Source organism: Fistularia commersonii, chromosome 9 (genome assembly GCF_037954325.1).
Source record: "Fistularia commersonii isolate RoL2024-O1a breed Wild chromosome 9, RoL_Fcom_v1.0, whole genome shotgun sequence".
Taxonomy (NCBI): domain Eukaryota; kingdom Metazoa; phylum Chordata; class Actinopteri; order Syngnathiformes; family Fistulariidae; genus Fistularia; species Fistularia commersonii.
Genome location: NC_141292.1, coordinates 1777122 through 1796100, shown reverse-complemented (window position 1 = coordinate 1796100; position 18979 = coordinate 1777122). Strand labels below are relative to the sequence as shown.

At 48.5% G+C, this 18979-nt stretch overlaps 1 protein-coding gene across 1 annotated transcript; it reads right to left on the bottom strand.

The window, feature by feature from the left end:
• Window positions 1-4559: 4559 nt before the first annotated feature.
• ddx54 (DEAD (Asp-Glu-Ala-Asp) box polypeptide 54) lies at window positions 4560-12669 on the bottom strand. Its single transcript, XM_086151838.1, has 20 exons — window positions 12383-12669; window positions 10866-10992; window positions 10707-10777; window positions 10437-10625; window positions 10306-10355; window positions 10187-10228; window positions 10004-10099; window positions 9807-9928; window positions 9122-9183; window positions 8904-9035; window positions 8624-8834; window positions 6572-6703; window positions 6278-6499; window positions 6130-6203; window positions 5820-6038; window positions 5596-5747; window positions 5404-5517; window positions 5215-5322; window positions 5054-5139; window positions 4560-4976 (listed from the first exon to the last, which is right to left on the bottom strand). The coding sequence occupies exons 1-20, from the start codon at window positions 12500-12502 to the stop codon at window positions 4732-4734; spliced, it is 2574 nt and encodes an 857-aa protein (XP_086007964.1). The 5' UTR covers window positions 12503-12669; the 3' UTR covers window positions 4560-4731.
• Between the last annotated feature and the right edge of the window lie 6310 nt (window positions 12670-18979).

Genomic DNA, 18979 nt, shown 5'->3' with positions numbered 1-18979 from the left:
GTCTGAAAGAGTCCTCCGACTCCGAGGTCCCGTGATTATTTTGATTCTTCTACGTTTCCTCTGATCCCGGGGAAGACAAATGAAGTGCGTGACCACGGAGAGACAGAGCGCTCGCAGAGGGGCGAGAGAAGGAGTCTGGGAAAACATTCCTGGGGAGGAGGGAGGCGGAGGACGGAAAGATGGGGTAATAACGCTTTTCAATATGTGCAGGCTTTTGAAGCAACGCTGATCGAATATCCTATAATCCAGATAAGGATGCGTTTACCGCTCATTTGGCGGGATTATTAGCGTCGGGGGGGGCATCGGCGCGGTCGGGCTACTTCACCCAGATCCTTTCCACGCTATGGGGAAGTGTAATTACACTTTTCAGCTGTTATTACACTGTTATTACAGTGTAATTACAGTGTAATAACAGTGTAATAATCGATAACAGATGAGGAAGAGGTGTTCCGGACGACAACAAAGATGGAGGCCGGAGAGCCGGCTGGCTCTGGGCGCGGGGCGGGGGGGGTGGAAGGTGTCGACTGGATGCAAACGAGTGGGCTCCGTCCGGGAGCGACAGCAGAAGCTGATAACCCACTTTCCACCGGAGGAGACCGCTTTATAAGGAACTCCTGGATCATGAGCGTCCCGAAAATAACCCTACACACACACACACACATGCATATATGTTCAAGCCATGTGGAAGGTCCATGACTGGAGAAGGTCCATGTTCTGCTGAACCTCTTATTGTCCAAAAACAAGGAGGTTGATTGCAGAGACCAAACGGTCCAAAAGTGCCAATGAAAGGGTGAATGGTTGCAAATCTCCATATTAAAATGATAAAATGAACGATTTTTATCCGTAAAGAACATGAATGAGAGGGTGAATGGTTGTTTTAATCAATATTGGAATTAAAGGGTGAATGATTGAGTTTATTGGACAATGAGAGGGTGAATGTTTTTTTCTCCTTATATGAGAATGAGAGTGAATGTTTTTGTCTCAATATGTGTGAATGAGAGGATGAATGGTTGTATGATTGGAATTAGTGAGTATAGATTGATGGATCAATAAATTATGAATTTGTAGAAAAAGGGCATTCAGGGGAATTTAAAAATCAAGGGTTTTGATCATTCAATTATTATTATTATATACTAATAACAGTCCTGTAACATACTGGATATCCTCTGATCACAATGTTATTGATAAATTATTGCCTGATTCCTTCCATTCGAATCCTCTCTATTGATTGAAAAATACATTTCCATTAGGTTTGTTTGGAAATTATGGGATTGTAACATTAATCTGATCACTTTACATGTTTTAATCTGTATTAAAAAACTTTTTGTATTGTAAAATTTACTTCATTCACTTTTTCTTTTAATGTTTTATGATTTTATGCAAATTAAATTAGCTTTGTTTTCCCAACCAAGGTTTAAATGAATAATGATTTATATATACTGAGTTAGTTTCATGGTTTGTGGTAAAGAATAGATGAATAGAAAGTAAAGAAAGGAGTTTATTATAGTGGAATAGCTGTGTTATAACACTATGGATGAAGTCTTCATTAAAAAACTTTTTCTTTCTCCTCTGCCTTTTAAACCATCCAACCTCTTTTAAAACAGCCTATAAACGACAGCAAACCCCGGCAACCTCTATTTCCAGGGCCTGCGGTCGCGGCGACTCAGGAGCGTGCAGCGCGTGGGAAGACGGCGAGCTAATAAAAAAAAGAAAAGGAGGTGCAAAACAGACAAAGAAAAGAGAAAGAAAAGACGGCCTTTGATGCGCCGACTGGCACGGAAACGGCGGATGTCAAAAAGGCCTCTTTCCTTTCTCGGAGGGTGAATTTAGATTTACGGCCTGACCGCAGGGAGATCGCGCTGCGAAATCCCACCATCAGGTGGCGCCGCTTTCGCGATCACCGAAGCCTCGACCACATTTGGGTTTAACCCCCCCCAGAAAAAAACAAAACAAAAAAAAAAAACAATAGAAATGAATGCGTTGTGGAGGGGCGCCATATTTGTAGTTCTTTCACACCAAAAGGACTACAAATAGAAAACCTTTCGTTATGAGGGGATTTCATCACCCTACTGATTCCAGATTCACTCCGAGGGCCTCCGGCGCGTCGGGGTTCCTTACAAAACATCTTCAAGAGCGGCCCGAAACAAAAGCCATAGCAAAGCGAAGCGAGCGAGGCTACGCTTTAGGAGGGAATTTAAAAACACAAGAAGTAGAAGGAGGAGGTCAACGCTGTTGATGTTCAGCCGCTAATGACTTGTCAGCGGTTCTGGACGCGCCGGTGGCGAGAGAGCGGCGAGCGTCATTCCTGAAGTGGCCTTTCGCCCGGCGAGCGATAGCATCCCCCCCTTATGAGCTAGCTATCTTATCTCGGCGAGAAAGAGGAGGGACGGCTGCTCGGACGGAATGGAACCGACGCTACGAACGCGTATCTGCGCTAAGATAATTACCAGATAAGCCGCCAGATACCGGCTACGACTGTTCAATAACACCGCCAATAACATTTCCGTGTGTTTTCCCCGCGTCGCTAACGCACAACTTTGCAAATCGCGGGATCTCTTCAGAGGAAACGCATGCTAAGGCGGAGGCTAATCCCGATAGCGCTCATGAGAGCGGCGTGCTCTTCCCTATCTGGAGTGGACGCCGCGTCGGTCCTGGGAACCCGAAATAAAGATAAAGCTGCCGTTTCTGACAAGTGGGGTCGGGATGCGTAGCTAGGCCGCTATCTACCCGGGGATTAGCTGATACCCCGTAGCGTCCCGCGCCGCAAATAGCCACGACTCTTCATCGAACCTTCGCCGTCTTTTATGAATGGATGTATCATCAGGACGAGGGGGGGGGGGTTACCATGGCGACGCAGCTGTGTTTACACCAAAATACATCGGAGCACGCACACCCGGATCCCCCGGGGTCCGGGATCCTCGCAGACCACTGGAAGACGTAAATCTTCTCCAGGAGATCCCCCCCGTCCTGTCACAGTGGACCGCGATAACAGTCGGCTAGCGCGCTAACCGCAACCAGATGGACCCCCCCTCCCCCCCCGAGGACGCCATGACGTGCACGGCGTCCGTCACGCTTCCATCAGGATTAACGAGCCGCCGGTTCGGGGCGAGAGTAACGAGCGCGGTGACGTGTTCCTGCAAAGACAATAAAAGTGCGGCGCAGGTGTTTACAACTCTCAAAAGTCAGATTGGTCGTTTTAATTACGCTGTTATTTATAATAATCACTCGTTCATTCTTTTTGGGGGTGGAGCCAATCTCTGCTGTGATTGGCCGAGAGGCGGGGCACAACCGTTCACTCATTCATCTCTTGTGGACCAACAAACATCTCTGCTACCATTCAAGCTACAACGAGAGTAGTAAAGTAATAGATTACTCTCCCGTGACCCCCATGTGACCTCTGCGCCCGAGCCGCCTCGCTCCTGATTGGTCAGGGGTTGTGACATCGCCGCCGGATGATTGACAGGTTACCAATGACGAGCTCCTTTAGATCCTCCTGGACTTCCTGTGTCGCCCGGCGAGCAGAAGACCATCTGAAACGCTTCGCCGCCCTCTAGTGGAGACACGGAGAGGAACGAGGACATGGACCGAGAACCTGCAGAGGGTTGTTTGGGAGGTTTTGAGGAGGTTCTCCTCGCTGGTGAGGGAGAAGGATCCACAGGACAGGAGGACCAGACCTAGGAGGAGATGGACGGACATCAGACGGCCAGAGAAGAAGAAGAATCAAACGATCTTGGCAATGAGAAAGCTTCTCCCCATCCAGGACCCACCTCTGGTCCACTGAGGTCAAACATGGTTCAGAAGGTCCACAAAAGACAAATATGATTTCAACTCAGCAGATCCATCTCCAGAAACCCATCCCTGGGAAAGAAACTTCCAAACCTTTAGGAGACTTGTCTGCTGAAGGGTGTTGAGATATCTGGCTTCCTCCTAGAGTCCTAAGAAGGAGATGTTTCTGCAGTACCTCCATGAGAGCGGTCCTGGTCCGATTCTTCTCCGGAGAGGGTTGGACTCCACCAGGGCTGCTCTGGACCTTCAGTCCAAAACGGTTCTGAACGGAAGGTCCAGCCCCAAGTGGAGGACATCAAGTACCTCAGGGTTTTGTTCACAAGTGAGGGGGAGGATGGAGCTGGAGAAGGATGGAGACCCTGCATTGGAACAACCTCGATCTACCAAAAGATCTACAGGTCCCCACCCTCACCCCTGGTCACCACCCACAGCTGGTCCCCAGAAGAAGATCCGGGAGGCCAAAGTGAGTTTACTCCTCGGGAGGTCCGAGCTCTCCCTTGGAGACAAGGGGACCTCATGCCAGATGAGGTGGATTGGGAAGCGAGGTGTTCCCAACCAGGAGGTCCAGGGGAAGAACCCGGGACCCGCTGGAGGTACCTGTGACTCTCTACCCCAGGTAAGAGGCAGAAGATGCATGGACCTGCATGTTACACCAATTGAAACGGGAAATACACAACAACCCCTGTGAGGTACCTCCTCACTTGGAGGTGCTCCTGAAGCAAACTTCTCCAGCAGAACCCTCGGACACCAAAACAAAAGACACAAGGCGGAGGTTCGGACCCAACTCGCGTCTGTATTCGGCCGTTGGTTAGCGTAGCGCACAAATACCGCTCGGAAGTTCTGGAGAACCTATGGCCTCCACGACACGCTCCTTGACAAGAGTTCGAGGAGTCTACAAACGGCCTCCTCAGCCATCTCCATCCCGTGTTCCCGGGCAGATGCTCCTCAGAGTCTCTTCTTCATCTTGCCCTTCTTCTGGCCGCCCCGCCCGAAGCCGGACTTCTTCACCTCGCCGAGCCACTGCTTGTTCTTGGCCCGCAGCTTCTTCAGGCCGCCGCCCTGGAGGAAGCGGTGCTTCTGCTGCTTCTTGCGCTCCTTCAGGATCTGCTCCCTGGTCTTCAGCTCGGATCGAGCCTTCTGGCCGCCGGCCGTGCCCTTCGGCGCCGGACCACGCCGACCACGACCTCGACCTACAGAGGAGTGAGAAGACACAGGTTGAGTTATGGGAGAAGATCTTGACGCTGGAGATGTGAGGAACATGCTTCACCTCTCGCCGGCGTCCTCCCTCCACCTTCTCCGTCCGAGCCGGACCCTGTATCTTCTATCCTGTACTTCTTCTTCCACTCCTCGTAACTTAGGAACGGTTAAAGGTTCACACGACACCTACAAGGTGGAGAAGGCAAAACGCAGCAGCAGCCGAAAGGATACAAGTTCTTCTTCTTCTTGTTGGAGACCACCTGGCCGGCGTCCGTTTTCATCTTCTTCTTCTGGTCCTCCTTCCCCGTGTCCCGGACGAAGCGCTTCCTCTTGCGGTCCCTGGAACGACAAGGCGTCCCTTCAGACACGGCGTGGGGTTCTTTTTTTTTTTGGAGGTCTTCCGGAGAGAGAGGACCTCACCATCTCATCATCTTCTTGTGCTGGTTGAGGCGGTCGCCCTCGTCCCCCATGAGGTCCAGGACGGCGGAGGAGGCCTGCTGCTCGAAGGCGGTTCCTTCTCCGCCCAAACTCAACCTGGAACGCCAATCAAAGATGTTTATCTTCAAATCCGAAACCAGGGATGGACCAAAGCTTGATGGATGTTCTCCTCACCCTCTCTCAGAGTTGAAGTCCTTGGGTCTGTAGGGGATGTAGAACTCCTCGTCTTTCCCCGACTGTCTGATCTTCTGCTTCTTCTTGGTCTGCTCCTCGCCGTCCGTCCGGACGCCCCTCCTCTTCCCGCCGACCACCTCCGAGAACAAGCCCTGGAGATGCGGATTAATGGACGTTGGCTCCAGCTGGATCTCCATATCGGACGCTGGAGGAGGAGACCTTACCTCAAGGTCAGCGTCCTCCTCCTCCTCCTCCTCCTCCTCCACCCCATCCTGGTCGTCCTCGACCTTCTTGGAGGAACCGAGCGGCCGATACGGGCGGTGCTCCGACACCAGGTCTTTCTGCTTGCTGAACTTCTCCACCAAATGGGAGTCCTTGGAGCGCTTGGTGCGCATCACCTCGCTGCTGGGTGTCTTGCTGCTGGAGTTGATCTCAAAGATGGTCTACAAGAAGAAGGAAATGGGGGAAGAGGGGTTTATGGTCTTCAGCGGCGACGGCAGGGGAGAACCTCAGGTATCTTCAGCTCCGACTCACTGATCTGGACTTGTAGCCTTTGATAGCATCGACGATTTGAAGGCGCTCCAGCTCCATCTTCTCCAACCCTGACCCTGCAGGAGAACGGAGGTTGGTTTGAGTCAAAGCACTTTCATCGGTTCTTCTCACCGTCCACCTCCGAACTGACCAAGGAGCGGGTGGACCGCCGCGCAGGAGAAGTCCAAAGTCTTAACCCTCCTAATGGACTCCGGCGAGGGGTTGGGTCTGGACTTCAGGTACTGCTTGTAGGCGTTCTCCGAGACGCGGTGGAGGTTCTGCAGGTCCATGGAGTTGTCGTGCGCCGCCGCCAGGCTGCCGCCCTCGTCGTCCAGGATGCTCTGAGGGACCCGGCCGAACACGCCGTCGGATTCTGCGGGACGCAACGTGGCGGTGAAGACGCCGAAGGGTTTGGAGATGCGGCGTGTTTGGACAGCGGGCTTACCAGGCGTGTCTGCGGAGGCGGCGAGATGAACGGGACGTCCCAGGAAGAGGTGGAGGTCGTACACGAAGGGCATCTCGTCGTTGCAGACCATGCTGTAGGCCACGCCGCTGCGCCCCGCCCGGCCCACGCGACCTGAGGACACGTGAAGATCAACATGAACCTCAAGGACCATCTAGATCGCATGGCAAACTCAAGGCCTGCGGGCCAAACCCAGCACGCGCTGGGATTGTCGTCGGGTGTCTTGCTCAACTCTTGGAAACTCTTGGGAGGAGCCGGGAACCGAACAAGGAATGTTAGCTTCCAAAAACGATGGCTCTACCTCCTGCGACACGCCGCCATTCGGCAGATCAGAAGCTGAAAGTATTGAAATATGCAGCTGAAAACCAAAAAGAGCTAATCGCTAACTCGAAGCTAGATGGCCAAAGCAAGAGGAACAACTTCACAAATGGGTGTTGGAACTACGTGCTGCAGGGAGATGCTTGTCGGCGCAGGAGTTACGTCTCCACGCACAGGCAGTTGCCATGGAGATGAATATAAACAACTTTACAGGTGGACCTTCTACGTGTTAGCGCTTCATGCTACGCAACCGCCTCTCTACGCAACGGATTGAGTGATTTGTTATGCTACGTTGTTTATGCTAGTTATCTGAATTGCTGTTCATATGTTATGCTAACATAGCATAACGTAACATAGCACGTTGTTCTCTATTCTATTGTTATAACTTTTGTACTATTGTACTTTTGTACTATTATGTATGTTTATTTGTATTATTTTCTAGTCATTGCTACTGTAACTGTTTATGTTGTTGTTTATTTTTGGTTATTGTCCATTCTTATCCTTGATGTTGTTGCTGTTTGTTTTTTTCTACCAGCTTTCTATTTATTTGCTTTTTCTAACTGTCTATTTATATTATAATCATATTTATTTGACTCTTGTAACTGTTCTGTGATTCCCTACTGGCTGTGAATGTTTTGGCGGAGAAGATGAAGTGAAATTGTTCTAAGATAAGGCTTTTTAACCGGCAAATGATCGACATTACACACTAACTTGATGTTCAAGGCGAAATTTCTATTCTTGGTATTGTTTTTTATCAAATTCCCCCCAAAAACGCACGTTGTTTTTTTTCTTCTTCATTATGCATTTTCTGACTGGAGCAGCTCATAGTCAAGAAAAATACGGGAATTACCATTAGAGCTACAAGTCCCACTATGCACTACGAGCGCTGCGGCGCTTCTATCAAGATTTACTCCGAAAAATTCGATTTTCGTAGCTCATTCTCATCCTGATGCGTCGACCGCCTGACTTCCTTTCCCGTCTCACACACACGCAGTGGGAACTTCTTTTTTGACGGACCTGGAGCGTCAACATCCATACTTGGGTTTCTCTCTGATCCTAATGAAAATAAAGTGAGTATTTTGCAATTTTGTGTGTTCTAAAGGAGAAACGGCTACAGTCGACCAGAAAGAGGCGCCCGATGCGACGCGTGGGATTATGTCGTCTAAAAATTAGGGTGTCGGAAATGTAAATATGGTAGAAAAATGACAAAAAGCGGGTTGCTAACGCAGGGGTGGTAAGAGGTGGTCGTTTACTGGACCATAAAAAATACATGCAACAGATTTTTCTTGTATTTAATGTCGTCTATCGGCAAGAATGTAGACGTTTTGTAAGTTCACGGTTCTAACTTAGACTCGAGAGCGTCAGAGAGCAGAAAACTGTGTTTTTTTTCTTGCCTCCACGAGGCATACTGGATTTTTCTCTAAAGGAAATTATTTTTTTGGCAGTAGAATTTTTTTTTTTCATTCGAAATTACCCTGGAAAAGCTGCAGATAGAGCCATTTGACACAGTTGCAACTGATTTTTAATTACACATATTGTTTTAATGCCGACGATTTAAAAGCGTTGCTAGTTTCAGGGTCAATATCTGCAACGAGTTCCTTCTCAATAAACGCTCAAGATGGTTTGGACGTGGGCCGGCGGTGAGGAGGTTTACGGGACGGAAGGGAAAGAAGAGCGGGTTAGATGGAGGTAGAAGAAGGAGAAGAAGGTCCTCACCAACTCTGTGCAGGAAGAGCTTGGGTTTGGAGGGGAAGTTGTAGTTGATGACGTTGTCCAGCAGGGGGATGTCTATCCCGCGTGCAGCCACGTCCGTCACGAGCAGCACCATGGCCTTCCGGTGCACGAACCTCCCGATGTTGATCTTCCTGGCCGTCTGGTCCAGGGCGCTGTAGATGTAGGCGCAGTCCAGGCCCTCCGAGGACAGCAGCTGGACATCCGGAGGAGGTGAGCGGCGAGGAACCGGCGGGAGAACCGCGATGCGACGCCCCGTCCTTACCTCCTTCAGGTACTCCACGTGGTGCTTGGTGGCGGCGAAGACCACCGTCTGCTCCTGGGGCTTCACCACGTTCCTCAGGAGGTGCAGCAACATGGCCGGCTTGTCGTCCAAACGCAGGTAGAAGAACGCCAGCTGGTTGGAAGGAGGAGGAGGAGGAGGAGATCGTGGTGATCTCGCTGACCCGGAACCACATCTTCTCAGCAGTTTGGAAAAGTTACCTTGATCTGCTCGCTGAGCTTGGAGTCCACGTCCAGGCGGATCAGCACCGGCTCCGTCAGCCCTGGAAAGGAGAACGACGCGGGTTCAGCTTCACTTCCAGCGCGATCATCTACGCTTCTGAGGAGCCTGTGGACCGTAGCTACAAACGCAGCAGTACCACCAGAAGAAGACGACAATAACGGTTTCGGTGGAACCAGGGAGAAGAATCCCCCCCCTTGTTGCAGATCGTGGTTACGTGGAGATGAAGACAAACCTGGAGGACTATCTGGATGATCATTCTGGGAAGCCCAGAAGAGCATCGGCTAAGAGGAACGGAAAGGTGGAGAAAGCCGGAGGCGGCAGAGATGAAGATGGAGGACGAACGGGATGAGGAACATGTCCGTCAGAAGGGAGATGTTCTGGAGATGACCTTCAAGATGGTTTGGAGATGGCCAGAGGTGGGATGGTGAAGGTTTTCTGGTGGAGGCAGATGATTGCAGTACCACCGGAAGACATTTGGTGGCACCAGAGAAGAAGACAACGCTTCTCTAAGAATGTCCGCTCCGGCGGCGCCGCCGCCATCTTTGTTACCGAATTGCACTGCCCTCTGGTGGGTGTGTTGCTTAGCAACCGTGACGCCAGAAAGCAAGGACGGGCATAGCTGTTAGCATACATAGCGTTAGCATTGGAGCTCATTCTCCTCACCGGCTCTGGCGAACTCCACCAAGAGCTTGGGCAGCGTGGCGGAGAAGAGCAGCGTCTGCCTGGTGTCGGGGAGCCTCCTGATGATCTCCTGGAGCTGGTCGGCGAAGCCCAGCTCGAAGAGCCTGAGGAAGAGGAGGAGGAGGACGTCACCGAGCAGGAACATCAACGCAGAGACGCTGAGATGTTCCTCGCCTCACCTGTCGGCCTCGTCGAACACCACGTACTCCACGCTCTGCAGCTTGAGGTTCATCTCGGTGACCACGTGCATGAGACGCCCCGGCGTGCCGATGATTCTGGAGGAGGACGGCGAAGATGAGCATCACAGCAGATGTTTCACCAGTGAAGAGTGTGTGTGTGTGTGTGTGTGTGTGCGGACTCACATGTCTGGGTTCTCGTGAAGAGCGGCAAACTGATCCTCCATGCTGGAAAAAAAGATTCAGATTAAGTCCAGCGTGTGAACGAGAAGCACCTCAGAAGATGTAGAAGGTCCTTCACAGACCTGTCTCCACCCAGAACCAGGGCGATCTTCAGGCCGGTGAACTTTCCCAACTAGAACGACAAAATAAGACCAAACGCCGGGTGACGGTCGTTTTCTCCAAGGCTAACAAGGTGAGAGACGACGGCTCTGACCTCTCTGGTGAACTTCATGGTCTGCAGGGCCAGCTCCCTGGTGGGCGTCAGGATCAGGGCCCGCGCCCCCGTCTTGGCCTGCGGCGCCTTGAGCTTCTCGAACATGGGGACCAGGAAGGCGGCCGTCTTCCCGCTGCCGGTCCTCGCCATGGCGACCACGTCCTTCCCGTCCAGGATGACGGGGATGGTCTGAGGCGGCGGCGAGGAGAAGCGGGTCACGCGCTGGAGGATTCAGATGGAGGAAGATCATCTGAAACCCCCACGACTCACCTTCCTCTGGATCGGAGTCGGGACTTTGTAGCCCTTCTTCATCACCCCTTTGTACACGGGGTAGCTGAGACCTGGAGGGACGCGCAACGTTTAAACACGACGACACGCACAAGTGTGTGTGTGTGTGTGTGTGTGTGTGTGTGTGAGTCGCCATCGTACCCATCGACTGAAACCCCCCGGACTTCTTCTTCTTCTTGTTCTGGGCCCTCACCAGCTCCCTGGTGTCGGGCTCCACGTCCGACAAGCAATCCGACGCCGCGGGGAACCGAAGCATTTTCCTCCCCGGCTGGGATGGCGTTCAAAAGACACACAAGTCAGTTGTTTGTTACATAAATACATGAGTGGGTCACGATTTCTTATGTATAATGCCGACCCTGCAATTGGGTGAGAGGCAGGACGTGGGAGGAACCTGGAGAATCCAACCGCGGACCTTCTTTCTGTTAGACAGAAGCGCTAACCGCTAATCACATGACTGAATTAATTGTGACTTTACGAGGTTTAGCTCTTTCACTTTACCAACACCCGACAGTGTGTATCTCATCTCGGATGCTCCAGCACAACATTGCAGGATTTCTAAATAGACAGACAGTTACAATGACTAAAAGACAGGAGGCAGAGCTGGAGATACAAGAGATGAAGGTGTTGAGGTTCTCTTTGGGAGCCACCAGGATGGGTAGGATCAGGAATGAGTCCATAAGAGGGACAGTGAATGTATCAGTTGACGGATGTTGGAATTGGAGGTCTAGAAGAAGACCGAACAGAAGATAGATGGATGCAGTGACAGAGGAGGATACAGAATAGGGTTAGAATGACAGGGTTGATCCCTTGTGGAGACCCCTGAAGGGAAAAGCCCAAGTGAAAATAAGAATTTGTCATAGGGGTGCAGGACATGTATGACCGAGATAAAGGGATGACTGAGATTGTTTGGACATGAGCACTCTGCTTATCATGTCCAAACCAGATCTGGGTAGAAGGTTGCTGAAGGTGGAGCTGCCAGGCAGGAGGTCTAGAGGAAGACCAAAGACAAGATCTATGGATGTAGTGAGACGTGAATGGGTGGAAGATGGAGATGGTTGATTCACTGCAGAGAGCCCTGAAGGGAAAAGCCCTTCCAATATTTTGGTTTTTATTTTGTCAAGAAAAGAGAATGCATCAGTACACATACATTTAAATTGTTATTTGGTCCTTTGCCATGCGGAGGACGGTTGAAATTCCTCTTTTGAAGGACAAACCAACCACTAATCTGGGTTTCGGATTTGTTTAGAAGCCAAACTGTTTTTTCCAACACTTGGTATTCAAGTGTTATATGAAAAAAGCTTCATAAAACCTTACTGTTAACTTTTAAGATGGGAGTAAAACAAGTCCGCTAACAACAACAACTAGCTAACCTTCTACTTGAGCTATTTATTCGTAGTATCATATAGTGCTACTCTGGATGAGTACTGAACGAACAAATGCAGTAGCTTTGGTGGCTTTTTTCTCGGCAGTTGATAATAATTAATAACATTAAACCGCGATTCATTCAGATTTGAACCGGGAACCCCTTGATTTACAGTCAAACTCTACAGCAGAGCTACAACACCCGATATTAGCTAGCGCGAAGTACCATGACATAACCACATCCATGAAGTATTTGTACACATTTATCTAATAATTATACTTCGTTGTTAACTCACCAGGTCGTCGTCTTTAATTTCAGCGGCTAGCTCGAAGTCTCCGCTGTCGGAGTCCGCGTCCGGCTCTCTGTTAGCCGTGTGCCGCTTCTTCTTCGTTAGCTTCTTCTTCCTCTGAGCCATCTTTGTTTTGTTTGTTTTCTTTTATTTCTAACAACTGTAGCCTCAACCGGACGAAATTAAAATGACGATCAGGGAATAAAGACCGACATAATATGTTGTGACTCGACTCCGCGTCGGGTAGACGAACTGTAAACACGTGTGTAGATCTTCTTCCGGGTTCTTCTTCTTCTGCTTCCGCTTTGTGACCGCCGTTCCGACGGGTTTAGCTCACTAGCGCCCCCTATCGGCACAAACTGGTAATGCGGGGAGTCGGGCCACTATTTTGATTTTAAGCTTATTTGACACACACGGATTTATATTTTATGATAGATTTAAACAAATACATATATATTAAGACAGTCACAGAGACCTATAAGAGGACTTGTGGTTGAGTTTTATTGTTCTGGTACCTATTTTAATGATGATAGTAACTAGATTGAGTTTGACTAATTGCGTTTCATCATGTGTAGTAACTGGCTATTTTTAAAATTCTGTAATTAATTAAGACACTGTGAGAGGCTTCAACAATCTCACGATAAACTCAATTCACCCAGTGAATAACAATCGCACGCTAATACGAATTGCGCTGTCTTGAGATGATTTGCTAATTAGGCTTCAGATGCAGTATGTTTAATTTACAAAAGACCATAAATAGATTGTAAAGAGCCTGCTTGCATCATTGTGGAGACTTATTTTAACATCTTCATGATGCCCTACTTTCCAAATGCAACGTCGGTAATACTGTCACGGTTCAATGTGTTCAAAAAAACGAGGAGCCTAAGGTAGTTCATCCAGGTCCGGCTTCCGCAGTCGCCGCGTATGAACCCAACCGCAACAAACATCTTGCAAAATTCATTATTTGCTTGATAATCGGCACCATATATAATTAAAACGTGCACGTCACGAGTAGTTCCACGCTCGGCGACGGTCGTTATTAGGATTTAGACGAGGGTTGGATGTTTTCCGAGCGAGATTCCAAATGTACGGGACGCTCTGACCCGGAAAGGCAACGAGATAGATCCCTAAAGTGCTTTGGACGTGATGTCATTAATGCAATTAATGAGACTTCAAGCTCACGGGGGGGTGAAGACGTTCGGCTTTTCCTTCCTGTTGCATAATATATCATCAGGAAACGACACGGGACATTTTGGCAGAGCGAAGCTCACCCATCCATGCTGCGACTGGATTGCAGAAATATGCTCCGCGGAAAAAAATAAAACAGCCTTGCGTCCGCTGCGCGGACGGAAACGCCGAAAACTCGAATCTGGATTCCTGCGCGGGGTAATCTTTCCGAACCATTGGAAAATCTCAGCGTGGCCACGTGCCCGCTGCCGTTCATAAATAAACCCCCGCCAAAGTCAAAGGTAATCCGACACGAGATGAAACAAGAGGGTTTCGTCCAAATGTCGGTATTGCAACGCGTCGATTATTGGATGCGCCCAAACGCCTGATGGCCGCTCAGCTGTTAGCATGTTGCTAAATACCGTATTTCCATCACAACCGTCGTTTTTACCTCCCCCTCCGAAACAAATCGCGTGGATTCGTCTCCTGGAAACGTGTCCCTCGGACGATAGCGCCGACGCTAACGTAATAGTCAGTTGTCGACGGGATCCGAATCTGTTTGGGGTGGTGAAGCTGCAAGTAGGCGCCCGTTGTTGTTGAGAGGTGATTTCTGTAATGAAGCTAACATCCAGGTCAACCTGCAAAGCTTACCAACCACGGCGGTTCGGGGCAATTAATTTCCTGATGTTGCTCGCAATTTAATCAGCGGCGTTTTTTTTTAATAGCCGCATCTGAGAGGGAGAAGCGAAGCAGAAGGTTTGGACTCCAGCGTGGAGATCCGCCACTGCCGCTGCCCGCCACGCGTTGCCCGTCAATAACAAACACAAATCCATCTATTGGTGTTTGTGGGATCCTAGAGAGGGTGACCTTTCAAAGATCCGTGGCGGGGCAGAGGTTTGATCTTCACTCTCAGTAGCCAGAAGGTCCTTGGGTTGGATTCCTTCCAGTTTGGAGGCTCCATATTCTCCTCGTGTCTGCGTCAGGTTCCTCAAGGTTCCTCACAAACACACCCAGCAGGTTCACGAAGGACTATAAATTGTCCAGATGTGTGAATGAAAGGGTGAATAGCTGCACGTTTCTATGTCTGAATGAATGAGTGAATGAAAGGGTGAACGATTGCATGCCGTTACATGATGAAGTGACATGGTGACTGATTGTCTCTATCATGTGTGAATGAAAGGGTGAATGATTGCATGACTATATCCCATGACGTGTGAGTGAATAAATGAGTGAATGGTTGCATTTTGTTACCTGATGTGTAAGTGAGTGGGTGAATGGCTGTATGACTACATTCCATGCGAATGAAAGGGCGAATAGCTGCGTGTAATGTGTGAATAAACGGGTGAATGGTCACAGTTTTCGATGTCTGAATGAACGAGTGAATGGCTGCACGTCTCTATGATGTGTGAGTGAGAGGGTTAATTATTGTCTGCATGTATGATGTGTGAATGAATGAGTGAGTGGTTGCACGTCTCTATATGACGTGTGAATGAGAGGGTGAATGGCTGTACGACTACATCCCATGTGAATGAATAGCTGCATGTCATGCGTGGGTAAAAGGGTGAATGGTCACATGTTTTTATGATGCGTGAATGAATGGCTGCCGCGTGAACCCCGTCTCTCGGCAACCAGGGTGAACAGTGTGGAAGATGAACGAATGAATGGATGAATGTCAAACCTTCAAGCACTCCGACAAACGGCGTCGTGTATCAGCTGCAGCGGGTTCACTGAAAAAAGTATAAATATCCAATTATGACGTGCTGCGGCATGTAGCGGCTGATAACCCCCTTACACACACACACACACTTCAAATGCGAGTTTTTGAATTTCCACGGCAGACGCCGTACATCCGAGGGGGCGAGTTAATCTCAGAAATCTGATAAGACCTCGTCTTCAAAACGTTCTGCAGCCCCATTAAATGATTACGAGGACCCGGCGGGCCTCAGCTCGGCCTCCAGTTAGCTTTGAAAGCCTAGCGTGATGCTACGTGCGCCTGCGTGAACACATGAAAAGATTACACAATGAGACATTATAACCTCTTCATCGGCAACCGGCGAGCCTCATGCAGCTGGAGACACACACACACACACACACACACACACACAAACACTCCTGGCGGCAGCGGCAGATGTTGGAGATGGTTGGGATCAGGAGGACTTCATCTCTGAGGTCTGAGATGCAACCATTCATTCATTCATTCATTCACACATCATAGAAACGCTATTCACCCATTCATCGCAAACAAACTCCCTCGTTCACGTGGACATACAACTATTCACTCTGTCATTCACATGTTTAGGACAGGGTCTCCATGGACCTCCTGCATGGTGGGACGGTGGGAGGAACCTGGAGAACCCTGAGGAACCATGCTAAGCGCTAACCGCCGCTCCACCGCGCCTCCCGCCCCGACGCGTCACAAGAAAGCCTCCCATTATTAGCGTATTATGTCGTATATTTGCCGATGCAGCCGGCGTGAGCTTTCTGAAGGACTTCCCATTCAGGAGTCAGGATGCTGATGCCGAAGCTGAAATCCAGAAGTGCTTACGCGCCTGCATCTGGAGCTTAGCCGCCACGGCTTTGTGCTGCCTTTGGTATCAAAACTGCAGATGCAAAAACAAAATACCAGATACTCAGGGTGCTAACGGTGCTAACGGAGCTAAAGGTGGGACAAAGGAGGGAACCGGAGCGCGAGAAGGTCCCGGGTTCCATCCTGCTCCACCTGATACCAGATGATTCTGAGGTTGAATCCAGTGACTAGATACTCTGGGTGCTAACGTCGCTAACGGTGCTTAAATCCAGTGATGGTCTTGGTTTCCAACTCCAAGGAGACCTGACTCCATATTCATCTCCTCACCTCACGTAGCCTCGCTTGTCCTCACCGTCGGTGGAGGACTTCAAGAGAACTTAAAGCAGCGATGGTGCGTCATGGGATAAGTCTGGAGCGGCTCTGAAAAGACTCACTTTCATCACGCCGCCGCCGCCGCCGGACCTCCTCTTCCTCGCCAAATCCAGCCTCAATACGCTCTCGCTTTCACAGCGTTATCATCGCAGAGGCTCAAGACGCTCAGCGGAGTATAAACGGATATGAGATGGAGAAGGAGGAGGTGGAGGAGAAGATGGAGGAGGAGGAGACAATCCAAAGCCTGACTGCTGCTTCCAGAACTTTCCGGCGCCGCCACGACACCTGGGAGCCGAGGGTTCCACGCCGAGCGCCGCCACTTCCTGTCAGATTTGGGTTAAAACCAAAGATGAGGCCAGTGTACACACACACACACACACACACACACACACACACACACAAGCATGCACACATGCATACACGTGCGCACACACACACACACACACTGGTCAAAGTGAAACATAATATAATTTTTCTTGTTTTTGTCTCCGTGCATACATGCATGCACATGCCCTCATTGTGCGTGCACACACACACACACACACACACACACACACACTGGTCAATGTGAAACGTCTCATAATTTTTCTTTTTTTTGATCTCCGTGCACACATGGACGCACACGTGCGCTCATTTTATGTCTGTGCGCACACACACACAGAGGTCAAAGTGATACATCTCATCCTTCTTTTTTGGTCTCCGTGCACACGTGCACGCACATGGGCGCTCATTTTGTGCATGCACACACACACACGCACGCACACACACACACACACACAGTCATGACTCCCTGCAGCTGCCATATGCTTCACGCAAACACTACACACCGCTGGCATGTCTCACCCTGTTTTTCTTTCACACCCTGACACACACACACACCCTCTCTCTCTCTCTCTCTCACACACACACACACACACACACACACACACACAATGAGTCATGAATAGCTCACACACAGCTGCACACACTCACAGATGGAAAACCGGGAACAACAAGTAGCGGGATGCGCGGCAGGACGTGATTGGATATTGTGTGTTTTCGCAAATGAGGTCTAATGAGGAAAGAGGCCTTATCTGCCCTACACACACACACACACACACACACACACACACACACACACACACACTTAAGCACTTGGACAAAAATCTCAGTGTGGTAAAATGGATGACAAGGATCACTGGCAGCCATCTATCAGGCCAGAGCATATTGCTTGGGGTGGTGTGTGTGTGTGTGTGTGTGTGTGTGTGTGTGTGTGTGTGTGTGTGTGTGTGTGTGTGATGGGGGGGGGGGACTTAGGCCAAAGCTCGCCTTATCCTCTGGCATTACAGTCTCTTAGAAAGGATTTACTCTTTAATTCTTGATTAGATAGAATTCTCTCCCCGGTGTGTGAGCGCAGTGATACACCAGGCAAACACACACACACACACACACACACACACACACTAGGGAAAGTGTGTTTGCTTTTGCATGTGCGAGCATTTTGGCCGCTCCCCGAGTGTGAAACGCAAATACAGCCACCCCCCACCGCCCACCCAACGCCGCCGTGCTACGCTACCTAGCACCCTTTGTTAGCGGCCCTGGATTAGCGATCGATCGATGCTCCGGCGTGTTCTTTTTTCTTTCCATCTTGCTGATGAGAGGATGCTTTCTTGTTTTGTTTCTTTTCATTCCAGCCCCACCTCTCGTCAGAATCCTCCACTCCAAAGAAGCCACCCCTTCTTCTGCGTATTTATTGACACTATAACTGTTGCAGTACACTGCTGTGGTAAAAGAATTTCCCCTATGGGGATCAATAAAGTTTATCTTGTTTTATAAAATAAGATTTAATGTATTTATTGTTATCTATTTCATTATTTAATATTTCTTTTTATCCATTATTCATTTATTTTTCTTTTATTTATGAAATTTATTTTATTTTTTAAATGTTTAATTTATGAATTCATTTAATTTATTATGAATTTATTTTTCTTTTTTCATTTATGTATTGACTCATTGTATTTTTAGAAATTATGATTTGTTGTTTCATATTATTTTTTAATAAATTTATTTTTCTTTTTATTTGCAATTTGAGTTATTTTATGTTTTTGAATTTATAATTTATTGTCTATTGTTTCACTCTATTTATTATTAATTTATTTTTCTTTATTCATGTATTGATTTATTTTATTTTTTTAATTAATAATTTATGAGTTCGTTTTTGAATCTATTTTTCATATTATTTTGGCATTGACTTATTGTATTTTTAAAATTTATAATTTAATATTTCATATTATTTTTTGTAAATGTATTTTTCTTTTTATTTGCATTCTGATTTATTTTATGTTTTTAAATTTGTAATTTATTATCTATTGTTTCATTTTATTACATTACATTACATTACATTGCATTTGGCAGACGCTTTTATTCAAAGCGACTTACAATTTGGATAAATGTACAATTCATCCAAAGCGACTTACAATTTTATTAAGTATTAATTTATTTTTCTTTAGGCATTTATTGATTTATTTTATTTTTTTAATTAATAATTTATGAGTTCA